The sequence below is a fragment of the Chionomys nivalis genome, chromosome 14, assembly GCF_950005125.1.
Source record: "Chionomys nivalis chromosome 14, mChiNiv1.1, whole genome shotgun sequence".
In the NCBI taxonomy this organism is placed as follows: Eukaryota; Metazoa; Chordata; class Mammalia; order Rodentia; family Cricetidae; genus Chionomys; species Chionomys nivalis.
The window spans coordinates 10,244,697-10,258,123 of NC_080099.1; the positions used below are offsets into that span (position 1 = coordinate 10,244,697).

The window sequence follows — 13,427 nt, forward strand, 5'->3', positions numbered from 1 at the left end:
TGCGCCTAATTGCCACACTTAACAGAGAATGTATTTTATCTTCCACTTTCTTCCAGCCCGAGTCCTCGAGGACACACTTGAGATGCCCAATGTCTTCCCAACCTGAGGGATGGGTAGGAGACCACGATTTCTCTGGTGGCTCTCCAGCTTCTGCTGAATAATACTAGGAGCCTTGTAGCTGCCATTGATCTTAGCGAATGACGGCGAGCCAAATTTCTCAAAGATCCAATCAACCAGGTATTTCTGTGTCCTTCAAGTAGTTCCTACCTGGAGTCCCTAGACCCAACTCCCCTCATCCAGACAGATTGCATCCCGTTGCTGAGGTCCTGACACTAACCACCAACTCTACCTTGACAGAGCCAGGAAGGCAGGAGGACAAAGCAGGCGTGGACTGGGAGGAGGGTGGCACATCACTGCAACTTACATTGCCTTTCTCAAACAGGTCGGTGTTATTCCTGCAGTTGTAAAGCAGTCGCTCCCCTGTGTCGCCCACATCACCAAAAAGACAGAGGTAGACATTGGCATCAGTTCCTGCACCTTCGAGCTCTCCTGTGCATACGGTCACACGGTAGCGGGCCACTGACAGACAGAAAGGGGGACGCTGTTGGTCGGCTGCCTCCGCTCCCATGATGAAGTTCTACATCCACCTTTCAGCTGCTACCTAGGAGGACTTCATTCCTTAACTCAGCTTCCCAAACCCCGCTGCAGTGAGCCTCTTGGGAGCTGACTCATGCCCAGCTTGGTTTAGGCAGACCAGAGGCTCTTCAGGCCCGTCAATCATCAGAAACCCATGGGAAATGTTTACAAGAATTCAAATTTCTGAGGCCTACTTCAGACTTCCCAAACCTTAACTTCCAGAGGTAAGACCCTTAATGCTGATTGTAGACGAATCCCTTCTGTGGGCACCTAGAACTGGCTGGTGTTCTGTGGAAATGGAGAGGAGGCAATAGCTGGGTGATGTAATGTAGAGGCAGTTCTTGGTGATGGACCAGATGGGCAATCAAGAGAAAGAGAGCTCACGTTTCAGGTCAGGTGGCGAGAGGACAGAGAAGTTGATAAGGTAGGAGAGCTGTCTAAGGGTAAGTTTGGAATGGAAACCAAGGTTCTGTTCTGCTCACTATATATATGAGATGCCAGCTCGATATTTACAAAGCAGAAGTCAAACTGGCAGCTAAATGTGCCTGGAGGCCGGGTCTGATGAGAAGACTTTAGTCATCACAGGTAGATGTGTTCCATCTCAAGCCATGAAATCTGGTGGGCGCAATGCTGCAGAAGACGCAGACAGGACTGAAGCAATATTTGAAAACAAAGCGGCCCCAAACTCCCCAAATTCGAGTTTAAAACATTAATCTGTATATTTGATATTTTATGTAAGATGAACTCTGAGTGGGAAAGAAAAATCCAAAGAGATTTACTTCTAAACACATCATAATAACACTTCTAAGAGTCAAAGACAAAGAGGAAATCGTAAAACAGAGCAGCAGGAAATTGAGCACAAGGGATACATAATAAAAATTAGCAGCCAACTTTTCATCCAGAACTGTGGAAACCAGAAAGCAGTAGGACACTTTCTAGAAGTGGAAAGAAAAAGAGCATTATCCAAGGACGCTACATCCACTAAACCACCCTTCCGGGATGAAAGATAAGTTAAAGTGTTCCGAAATAAACAAACACTTTAAGAATCTTCCATCACTAAAAGCCATCCTCTGTAACAAATATTCACGGGACATCATCCCATTAGACAGTAGAGAGTGGCTTGAATTCACCCGGACTGTTGTGAGTCATGAGGAAAGATTAAGTGATAATGGCAAAGATGCTGTACATGTATTTTTTTTTCATTTTAACATTTATCTTCTCTCATTTTATATAAAAACACACCAGCAGAGAGCAATAACTATAAAACTGTATTGGTGAGTCTTTCATATGTAAAAATACAAATTTTCAGTATAGGCTATCACATATCCTAGGCAAAGATGCAATTTCAATGACAACGGCAGGAAGGGGAGTGCATGGGAGTGAGGCTTGATAGAACACTAAAATGAAGCTGACACACTTTGAACTAGGTCGTTCTAAGTTAAGCTGTGGATTGTAATTTGGGGGAGACTACTGAGAAAGTAACTTAAATAATAGATAGTAAAAGAAGCAACAAAGAAAGAGAGATGGTGTTTATAAAATCCACGTACTGTTAAAGAAGGCAATAATGTAAGAATTGAAGGAAACAAAAATACAACATACAGAAAACATGACAGATGTAAATCTTACCATATTGATAATCTCATAATTAAATGTGATATATTACTTGTAAATGGAGTTAATGTTTTGATCAAGAAGAGCCGAGTATGGTGGGCAACCTGCAGAGATGGAGACCAATGACGTCACACACACAACCAGCCAGTGTAAGATGCGCGAATGATGTAATGAGGGAGTCTAGGGAGAGCCTGGCAGGCTTTGAAGAAGGTCCACAAATATCTAGAGGCAGCAAAGAGCTTAAGAATTTATAGTTGGTAAGGGGAGAGATTGGAACGAAAGGATCCTGGAATGGGTCAAGTAGCACAAAATTTCTACCAACACCGAGGGACAGAGGACCTAGGTATGGGGCAGAAAGGACAAGAAAAATAACAGAGTTGAAAATTGTCATTGGTTGAACATCAACAGGAAATCTGTTATAAAGAGACTGTCAAAATGGATATGGATTTAAGTATCTTATCACAAAGAGCTGTACTTTAGATCCTGCAACATAAATAGGTTGAAAGTAAAGAATGACTACCAAAACTGCCTTGAGATGAACAGACTCAAAGAAAGTAAAAAGATTGGATAATTCACAAGAACTACCCACAAAGAAAAGCCGATGCCCTTACTACATGTCTTACTGCAGAAATCTACTATACATTTAAAGAAAAAAGAACGTTTTTTTTTTTTCTGAGGATTGCATAACAAGAGTAGGTATATTAGTTTACTTTTCTTCTAGTTGTGACCAAATACCTGACAAGAAGAAGCTTAAGGGATCAGATGTTTACTTTGGTTCCGGGGTTAAAGGGACTCAGGCCATCTTGGCAGGAAGGCGTTTGGAGAATGGCAGGAACAGGAAGCTGCTTGCTCACGAAAGGATGGGCCAAGGATCAGCCACATGAGTTCGCGTGTTCAGTTCACTTCCTCCTTTTCCTCTTTTGCTCCATCCACCCCTCGGCCCATGTGGTAGTTTCGCACCATTCTGTGTGGGTCTCTCTCTCTCTCTCCCTGAATTAATCTCCCCAAGATTAATTATTTATTAAATTATTATTAATAATTAATTAAAATACCCCCAAGACACACCCAGAAGTGTGTGTTGGTCACCATGGTGATTCTAAACCCAGGCAGATGGACAGGGAAAACTACCCATCACAAACCAACCCTTTGTCAACCTGACATTTAAACACATGTCTGCAATCCATGGTGTTCTAACCTTGACCAAAAGACCTACGCCCATCTCCTAACGCCGAATGGGCCCACATCTTCTGATTCCCTGAGAGGGATCTTGAGCCTCAGACACATGTGCAAAGTTCCTGATTTGCTTTAATGTCACTAATGCCTTTGAACATTTGCAGTCACGCTGTCTACACTTGCCCTGTCTGTGACTTGTAGCCAGGTGCACACTCCTTTTCTTTCTAAATCATGTTTTGGAGTTCTTTGTTTTGTTTTTACTTCTTTCTGGTCCACTTCTTGCTTGAATGGATAAAGCTGGGGAAAAAAATCCCTGAGTGAGGTAGCCCAGACCCCAAAAGAAAAATATAGTATGTATTCTCTTAGATGTGGACGTCAGCTTTTAAGCCTTTGCTAAGCCTGCTACAATCTGTATGATCACAAAAATTAGATATAGAGCAAAGGACTAGGGGCAGGAAGGATTTCCCAAGGAAGGGGAAATCAGAAATACAGTTATGGAGAGACAAGGGAGAAACAGGGACAGGAGGATTAGTTGGAGAGGGGGAGGGAAGAAGTAGGTAAGGGAGAGACAACTCATACCATTTGAGTGGCCGTATGGAAGACTACCACCATATGAACTTACAAAGACAGAGACAGCATACACAGCATGACCTATATAGTTCCAAGCCAGATGGGGTCCCAGCACTGAGAAAATATGAACTCTCACGCCTGATTAAAAAGCTATCTCCAGTTGACAAACACATGCAAAAATCTGTTTTCTCCAAAGGACTCTCACTGGGTATATAAACCACACTAAAGGGCAGGCCTCACGCCCAGCAATAGATAGCCAACACAAACCAATGATTTTGGAGATCTTTTTAACCTTATTGGCCCTTTGCTTGTATGTAATAGTTTGCAATTTTATGTTTTTGTGGGTTTTAGTGTTCTCTCTCTCTCTCTCTCTCTCTCTCTCTCTCTCTCTCGGATGTATGTGTGTGTGTTTCATGTGCTTTTCCTTTTTTATACTGTTTTGTTTATTTTATATGCCTGCTTATTTTCTAAAGAGAGAGAGAAAAAAAGTTGAATGGGTGGCAAGGAGGGGAGGATTTGGGAGGAGAAAAGGGAAGGGAAATCACGATCAGAATATTTTGTATAAAATTATTTTCAATAAAAATCAATGTATACCTTAATTAAAAATGTTTGATACAGTGAGAAGTTAAATAAAATGCCCCATTGGAGTTCACACACACAAAGAATCAGACACTATGACAAGGTAGGATTTACCCCAGGAATATAATTTGGTTTAACTTCTAAAAAACCAATTAATGTAATATGTCCTACTAATAGAATAAAAACCAAAAATCACATGATCATCTCAAAAGACACACAAAAAGAATTTGACATTACCCTTTCATGATAAAAACCCATTTTAAAAAGGGAACAAAAGGGAATTTCAGCTCATAAAGGTCATCTGTGAAACACCTACTCTTAAGAGTTCGGCGTGACTCTAGAAGTCTCTGAGCAAGGCAACAAGGTGAGCAAAGTTATTCCGGCATCCACACTGCAGGGACCGCAGTAAAGCTGCATCAGCGCATGGATGACAGGACCCGGTATTTAGGGAACCATAAGGGATACACAAAGAGCTATTTCAGTTAATACGCTCAGCAGTTGTAGACTGTGAAATGTAATCTTTCATAATAAATAACTTGAAAATGAAGTCAAGAAGCCGTTTCTGGGCTGAGGCTGTAGCTCGGTTAGAGGAGCGCTTGCCCAACGTGGAAGCCCCAGTCCTCAGCCCTGCATAACCTGGGTGTTGTAGAACATGCCTGTAATGGGGGGGGGGTGGGCAGCACACGCCTGTAATCGTCACGCTTGAGAAGTGGAGCCCAGAGAATTCGAAAATCAAGGTGATCATTCTCAGACACATAGTGAATCTGCAGCCAGTGTACACAGCACGTGAATTCCAGTCTCAAAGAAAATGTATCAGAAGAGAAGAGGAGATAATGGGAAGGGAGGGGGAGTGGAGGGGAAGGGAGGGGAGAGGGAGGCGAGGCGAGATTTTCGCCTACTACAGCAGAAAGAATGAAACAACGGCTGGAGAAATGGCTCAACAATGAGGCAAACAGTGCTTTCTACTCTCCCAGAAGGTCCAAGTTTTGTTCCTAGCACCCCATCAGGTGACTCACAATTTCCTGTGACACCTTCTTCTGGCTTCTGCAGGCACTCAGACATATGACGTGCATGTGTATGTATGTGTGCATACACACATAAAAGTAAAATAGAAATAAGTGTCTTTTTAAAAGAAGAAAATATTTGGGAATTAATTTAACCCAAACAAGTGAAAACCTTGTACTTCAGAAATTACAAAATAGTTTTGGGATTAAAGATTCGATAACGGACATGGAAACATCCCATGCCCGTGGACTGCAACTTAAGATGGCTAACACAACGACAGTCCCCGACCAGAACTACTCTGATGCTATCCCTGTTAGAATAACCCTTGGCTTCTTTGTTGAACTTCATCTGATCTTCCTCAAATTCATGTAAAGTGGCAAAATAACCCTCAAGAAGGAAAACAGCAAGCATGGGTAAATATAGACAAGTAGAGACCTCCCATGATATTAGTGAAAATGTACCCATCTTTTGAAAAATAGCTCAATAGTTGATTAAAACATTACCATCTGACTCAGGTTATACATCCAAAGACCTGACGACACAATTATACAACAACACGCGCATGAATGTCAGAGCAGCGGTGTTCGTGACAACCAAGAAGTAGAAACAACCCAAGCGCTCTACAGCTGAGTGTCTTACCTTCATACAGTGGAGTGTCATTCATCAATTAAAAAGAAACTGTGTACCAGAAAGATGGCTCAGCCTTCCAAAGTCCTCATATACAGAGCTGGTGATGTGAGTTGGATCCCTGGCTCCCACACAGTGGCAGGATAAAATCAACTCTCAAGAAATACCCTTTAACTGCCAAACAGGAACCATGGCATGCACACACCTGCACACACTTACACTAAATAAATAGACATGAATACCAACACATGCTATGATGTGGAGGGACCTTGAGTACACACTAATGAAAGAAAACATGTATGATTCCATTTTCTAGAAGTCACAAAGCTACTGAGACCAAAACCAGGTTAGTGGTTGTCAGAGGCAAGAGTTAGACCGGGAAAGGAGAGATTCCTAAGGGGCACAGCATTTCTTTAGGGGTGTGAACATGTTTTGGAATTTGATGGGCCTGATGGATGTACATACAAGCCAAATAAAGATAAAAAGCCATTGGCTTGTGAACTTTTAGCATGTGAAGTGAACGATGCATGAATTTATCTCAATAAGCTGCTGTTTTTAAACGGAGGCATTGTTCATCGACACTCCAACCAGCATGAAGATGAAAAATACCAGAAATAGACAGTCACTGGGAAGTTTAGCTCACAAAATCAATTTTAATAATGTGCTCATTTCCATATAGAGACATCTGAAAAATCAATCTGTGGATCCTGTAGGTCCATGACGATGTGGTATCTGTGCCAAAGGCAAAGAAACATTGTGCATGGAGGCCCGCCTTGAGCAAAACAGATGCAGGCAAACACTTAACACATGGGTTGAAGTTCAGGAAAACCCCGCTTGCCCCCCAACATTACCTCCCCACAGCATCACGTGTCTCAGAATTAAACCATCACCGGCTCCCTCAGGAAACTTTCAAAATTCAAGTACTACGTTTCTTTGTATAAGCATCGTTGTATTGCTATGTTAGGGTCTGGATCTTATGTGCCCCGCCCTCAAAATCTCATGTGTTGAAAGCTTGGTCCCCAGTGCTATTCAGAGGTAGGACTCTGGCCTCATGATGAATCCATTCATGGATTCCTACCTTAGGCTGCTGAGGTGGTAGAAAATTTGTGAGGTGTGGCCTACTGGAAGAAGGCGATCTTAGGAGGCAAGCCTTGGAGACCACATTTTGTCCTTTCTCCATTCTTCTCCATCTCTACCTCTCTGTTATGATATTTCCTAGTTTCTATGCAGCTTTGGTTTATCACATTCTCCCTGCCATGACGGTCTGCTTCCCTACACGCCCAGTAATACCCATGGACTAAACCCTCTGAGAATGATGGCCAAAAGAAATACTTCCTCCTTTAACTTGTTGACCTCAGGTTTTTGGTCCCATTGAAGAAAGCAGATGGAACATGACCTCAGTAATATGACGCGATACCAGAGGACTGGAAAGAATTGGCTGGTATGTGCCAACATGGAGAACATGGAGAACCAGGACAACAACAAAATCCCCAACCACAGCCTGATTTGCTACTTAGTCTTAATTTCATAGTCATTTTGCTAGAAAATTCCTAAAAGCAAAAGAGTAACAAACATAGAAATCCCATTCCTGAGGATCCCCATCCCTGATGTCCCAGAATTTTGGGTCTGTCCCATTGGAGATCCCGACAAGCCCTTACTCTGTAAGGGTCCCTCTGAGCCCACCAGCCACGGAGGTGCCAGACTCTGCCTGGCAAGACATCTGTGAACAATTGAAAATAATTCCATTGTTAGTCATCAGCAGCGAGAGACATTAAAAAGATGGGCAAGTACCAGAGCTCCTTGGGCTTTGATTTAAAAATTATGGCTCAATCGGATTAACGGGCAGTGATAGTAGTCAACACTACTCTTGCCCACTCATCAGGAGTGTGTAATCACAGTGGGAAAGAGTGCGTCTCATTTATTTTGCCATCTCACGTGCCTCCTGAGGGAAAGGCAAGGTGGAAATTACTTGTGAGTTGGCACAGGCTTCGTCTGTCCACATCTCTAACCAGCCCAGTCACTCCCCAGTGCATGGCGTTCACTGCTTATTTGGCTGACCATTATTTTGTAAGGGGTAAAGTGGAAACACACAACTTCAGACTCTAGGGATCGATTTTAAATTGGTATTTACTCATTGCACGTGACTGCAAGACGCTCCCTTAAAGGCTCTCTGGGAAACCACACACGCTATTTGCTCCCTACTAGAGAGGTCTGCGACATTGCCTTTGGCTCTGGGTAGTGATACAAGAAACAGTGCAGGCCATGGGTGACCTGAGAGAAGACAGAGGTGTGCTCTAAGCACGAGAGAAAATTTCAGGAGCCAAAAAGAATAAGTGAGTTCAAGGAATTTGAGTTTGCAGAGGTGCTAAAGAACCACCAAAGACTGGCAGAAGGCACCCAACTGCCTTTATAGCCAGGACATACAGACGGCTGTTGTACCTATATTAACCACTACCTTTTTTTCTCACTCAAATTACAGTCAGGAAAATCCTGTATTCCACGCACAGTTGTATTCTATGCACAGCCTAGATGGAGTCTGGAAACGCTCTCTTCCCATGACCTCTCTTGTCACAGTCCTTGCCCTGGCTTGGATGGGCAACAGCTGCCCAGGTAGGAAGCTCACCATGGCTGGTTTCCATGGCATTGACACACCATGCCTTGCAGTTCTGCCTTCAAGCGGTTTCTTGAACGTATTGTCTATCCTCTGATCTGCTCATTCTCTGCCTGTCTTTAGAGCTTTTCCTCTGCACGGATGATCACACATGGGTTTGCTTCTCAAACCTCCCCTCACGCCGACAATGGAACAACCCAGACACACCAGAAGGAAGGGAAGACGAGGTGTCAGAGGGACTCAACAATGGGATGAAGTGAGTCCGGTCCCTAGAAGGCTGGGAAGGCAAGGGGTACCCTTGCTAATGTTCACACTCCCTGTGCCTGTTTCTGTTGCTGTGACAAGGACCCTAATAAAATCAGCTTTGGGAAGAAAGGGTTTGTTTGGCTTACAATCACAGTTCACTATTTAAGGGAAGCCAAGGCAGGAACTCAAGCAACCAGGTGCACCACATCCACAGTCAAGAGCAATGAAAGAATAAACAAGTCCTTGCTGGCTTGCTGCTCATTCTTACAGTAAGACCCAGCCAATGGATGTTCCTAATCAATTAATAGTCAAGACAAATCCCAGAAGACTTGCCCACAGGTCAACCTGATCAAAGTAATGGCTCCCTGGGACTCTTTTCTAATTAGATAGCACAACATGCATGGCCCTGGGACTTCAACCAGCACAGCTGGGGTTTGGCCCACAAATCTGAAATTTAATAAAGACTATGAGAAATTTAATATAAATTGACCCTCAACCATGCTTTAAGAGATATTGCCTCTTATGGACTGCTATGAAATCCAAATTCATATGCTGAGAGTTGAACCCCCAGGATCTCCAAGACCATTGAGAGATGACAGAGTCTTTAAGAGACAATGACAGTCAAATGAGGCTATGTGGGTGGGACCTCATCCAGGATGCTGCCAGCTTTGTCAGAGGAAGAAACTAAAGCACAGACGAGCAGGCACCAGAAGAAGGCTTTCTGGGGGCGCAAGTACTTGAGGGCACAAGTACCACTCCTCAGCGGAGGAGAAAGATGCCAGGAGACACGAACCTTGGAAACATCTTCATCTCGGATTGTAGCTTCCAGAACTACTTGGAAATAAATTCCGGTTGTATAAGTTACCGAGTTCACAGTTTAGCATTTTATTACAGTTGCCCTAGTAAGCCAACTTACTACCTTAGGATCCCGGGACACCAAAAGATGATGTAACTACCTTCAGTGATGGCAGTGGGTCCTAAAAACCTACAGTAAGGGCCTGGAGATGCAAGTGTGAGTCAAGAGAATGTGTTTCTGCCCTGTGACACATGGTCTCTGATGACAGAAAAGGGGATTCTTGAGAGAAAGTCGTGTGTCAGTTGAGGCAAAGTGCAGAGAACATTCTGGACATTCTATGGACCGGCCGATGTTTCCTTTGGATAACTTCACGAAAATGAGAATCTGTAGACGACTTTAAAGATCTAACCAAGATGTCTGGTGGAAGAGACAAGTACAGAAACAGCAAGAAAGTTCTGGAAGCTGTAAAACAGCAGAAAATTGGGGCATCCTTAGTGATGGTGGCTCTCAGTATGGTTACCTGGGGTCAGTGCTGATTGTCTGAAAAGTAGCTGAATAAGTGTGGTGGTGGCACGAAAGAAGAAGGTCCCCAAAGAAAGTGGCACTATTAGGAGGTGTGGCCTTGTTGGAGGAAGTGTGTCTTTGTGGAGTGGGCTTTGAGACCACTTTGCTCAAGCTTCCCTCAATGTGACTTCAGTTGGTTTCCTGATACCTGCAAGATGTAGGACTCTCAGCTCCAGCACCACATCTGCCTGCATGCTGCCATGCTTCCCCTCCTGATGATAATGAATCAAACCTCTGAAACTGTAAGCAAGCCATCCCAATTAGATGCTTTCTTTATAAGAGTTGCATTGGTCATGGTGTCTCTTCACAGCAATACCAACCCTAACTAAGACAGGCATGCCCTGGGGCCCTAAGGCAGACCCGCTGAACTGGAAATTCTCTCCCAGAGGCCAGCAATGTGTGCCTCAACAAGTCCTCCATGCAATAAGGCTCTCTGAGAAAGCCGGTCAGAGCTGTGAGTTGAGAAGCTTCGAAAGACAGCCCCTCCTCTAAAACGCTCAGGGATGAAAGTGCTCGGTAACTTCCGGAGAAGAGACCGAGGAGCTGAAATTGTGAGAGCTCGTTTGAAGGACTCAGATAGTGACTAGGTCCTAGGACCCTTTCCCTGAGGCCTGCAGCCACAGTGCTGGCACAGACACACAGTTCAGGCAAGAACAGATGTATTTCTGCCTTGATGAACTCTGCATTATGTGAAGCTTCTATCGGATGGATCAGTTAATGTCATCTTATGTAAAGAGAGATGATAGTTTTGTTTCCAAAACAAATATCATTGAATATACAAAAGTAGGGGTAACATCTCAGGATAAACAGTCATTGGACCAATAAGTGGAAGGCCTGGTCTGGGACTGATATCTATAACCAACTGTTCTCAGTTCTACTTTGGGCTATTGCTAAGTCTTTTGAACATAAAAATTTGTGGTTAGTGTGTCATAAAGAAAACAGATCCAGCTTTACTTCATCCTTACTGTGTGGAGAGAATTCATCAAATTTCACAATTTGAAAGATCAAGAAGTTATTCCCTTTAATTTCAAGGAGGCCCTGGGTAACTATTGTTTAGTGCACACTCCTCTTGTCCTGTTGTGGCCAACTTGAAGACCTAACCATCTCCTTCCCCCCATACCATACTCATCAGAGAAGAGTTCTAGCATCATAGCCTGGAATGGATCCTTCCAGTCAGTCTTGAGGCTGGGACCTAACTAATCCTCTGCAGTGTTCAGAGAGGGTAGACAGTGCACAGCAGACATGGACCTAACTAGTCTGCTGCAGCGTTCAGAGAGAGTGGATGGTGCACAGCAGACATGGACCTAACTAGTCCTCTGCAGTGTTCAGAGAGGGTGAATGGTGCACAGTAGACATGGACCTAACTAGTCCTCTGCAGCGTTCAGAGAGGGTGAATGGTGCACAGTAGACATGGACCTAACTAGTCCTCTGCAGCGTTCAGAGAGGGTGAATGGTGCACAGTAGACATGGACCTAACTAGTCCTCTGCAGCGTTCAGAGAGGGTGGACGGTGCACAGTAGACATGGACCTAACTAGTCTGCTGCAGCGTTCAGAGAGGGTGGACAGTGCACAGCAGACATGAGGCTGGGACCTAACTAGTCCTCTGCAGCGTTCAGAGAGGGTGGACGGCGCACAGCAGACATGGACCTAACTAGTCCTCTGCAGCGTTCAGAGAGGGTGAATGGTGCACAGCAGACAAGCCCTCCAGGCCCCCACAGGAAGCAAAGCCCCGCCACCTCCCCAGAACAGCAAGCAGCACACTTACTCCCCATTATCCTGCGCACGGTTGGGCCTTCTGCAGTCATTTCCCTCACGATCTCGTTGTCATCCTCGTTGGCGTCCAGCCAGCGATTGCAGTTGAAGTTATACTTATCCTTATTCAGGGTATTCATCAGGGTCATCTACAATGAGGAAGTCTTGAGGTAGGCAGGGGGGCCTATCACCAGGGATTCCCACCCATGGCCTGGAATCCTCATTCTATGGTCTCATTTTTTTTTAGTTTTGTGCTTTCTCATTATTACTGTATTTTATTTTGGTTTTATAAGACAGTGTTTCTCTGTGTAATCCTGGAACTTGCTTTGTAGATCAGGCTGGTCTCAAACTCAGCCTGCATCTGCATCTCGCCCCTCCCCAAGTGCTGGGATTAAAGGTGTACACCACCATGTCTCGTCTGCTATCTCTTCTTAGGCAAGGCCAAGCCATCTCCTCACCATGACTCTTGGGGAAGGCAGATGATCAACCTTCCCTTTCTTTTCCTGATCTCTTAGAAGCCTATGCTCACCTAGCTCCTAGATGATGGGACAGGATGCAAACCCGTGGACACCTGAGCAGTCTCTCTCACCGTTTACTTTGGAAGACCTCTCCCTAACTGTTCCCAAACCCCACGGTCCATGTCTACTCTTCCCACCTCCAATCCTAGCAAACACAGAGGCAAATATATATGACACGATCATGAAGAAGCATGGCTCTGGTCCCTCCTGCCCCCACCCCAGGTAGACCTTACCTTTTCTAAATGCCAGCCAGAGCCAGGGTTCTGCCTATCATGCCACACCCGAATTTTATAAAACCTGCCAAGATCTGGGAGCTCCATCTACAAAGAGAAATTAAAAGGTCTGTGCGGATATAGTCATGGAAATACATCTGTCCTCACAGCTGACCACAGGCAGGTGGGTGCTCCTTTGGGCTGCTTTTTCCCAGTAAGAGTGGGTTTGCTTTTAAACATATTCAAACATTCCATTCTCTCATGTTCCTGGTAGCCAGAGGCTCATGGGACCAAGACAGCTATGTGAAACTAGCGTTCGGTCTGGGCTGGCAAAACTGAACAAAAATAACTGACCCACAGTGGGATCCAGCCAAGAGATCTTCCAGGAACAAAATTCATATGGCAGCCCTGCAAATTAGCACAGGGCCACAGCCCCAGGAGTCCACTGGGCACCGAGACAGACAAAAAGATCAGTACAGCAGCAGTGCCCTTTCCCAGGGGCCCGAGTCTGGCAGAGAAGACAGATA

The 13,427-nt window shown here is 44.6% G+C and overlaps 1 protein-coding gene across 3 annotated transcripts in view; it reads right to left on the reverse strand.

Annotated features, from left to right (window-relative positions):
• Loxhd1 (lipoxygenase homology PLAT domains 1) overlaps window positions 1–13,427 on the reverse strand; it is a 135,991-nt gene that overhangs the window by 79,613 nt on the left and 42,951 nt on the right. For all 3 annotated transcript variants that reach the window (XM_057788900.1, XM_057788898.1, XM_057788897.1), the window contains exons 11-13: window positions 12,922–13,008; window positions 12,184–12,319; window positions 425–579 (exon numbers count right to left, since the gene is read on the reverse strand). In XM_057788900.1, coding sequence (XP_057644883.1) covers window positions 425–579; window positions 12,184–12,319; window positions 12,922–13,008 — 378 coding nt within the window. The remainder of the gene's footprint in view (window positions 1–424; window positions 580–12,183; window positions 12,320–12,921; window positions 13,009–13,427) is intronic.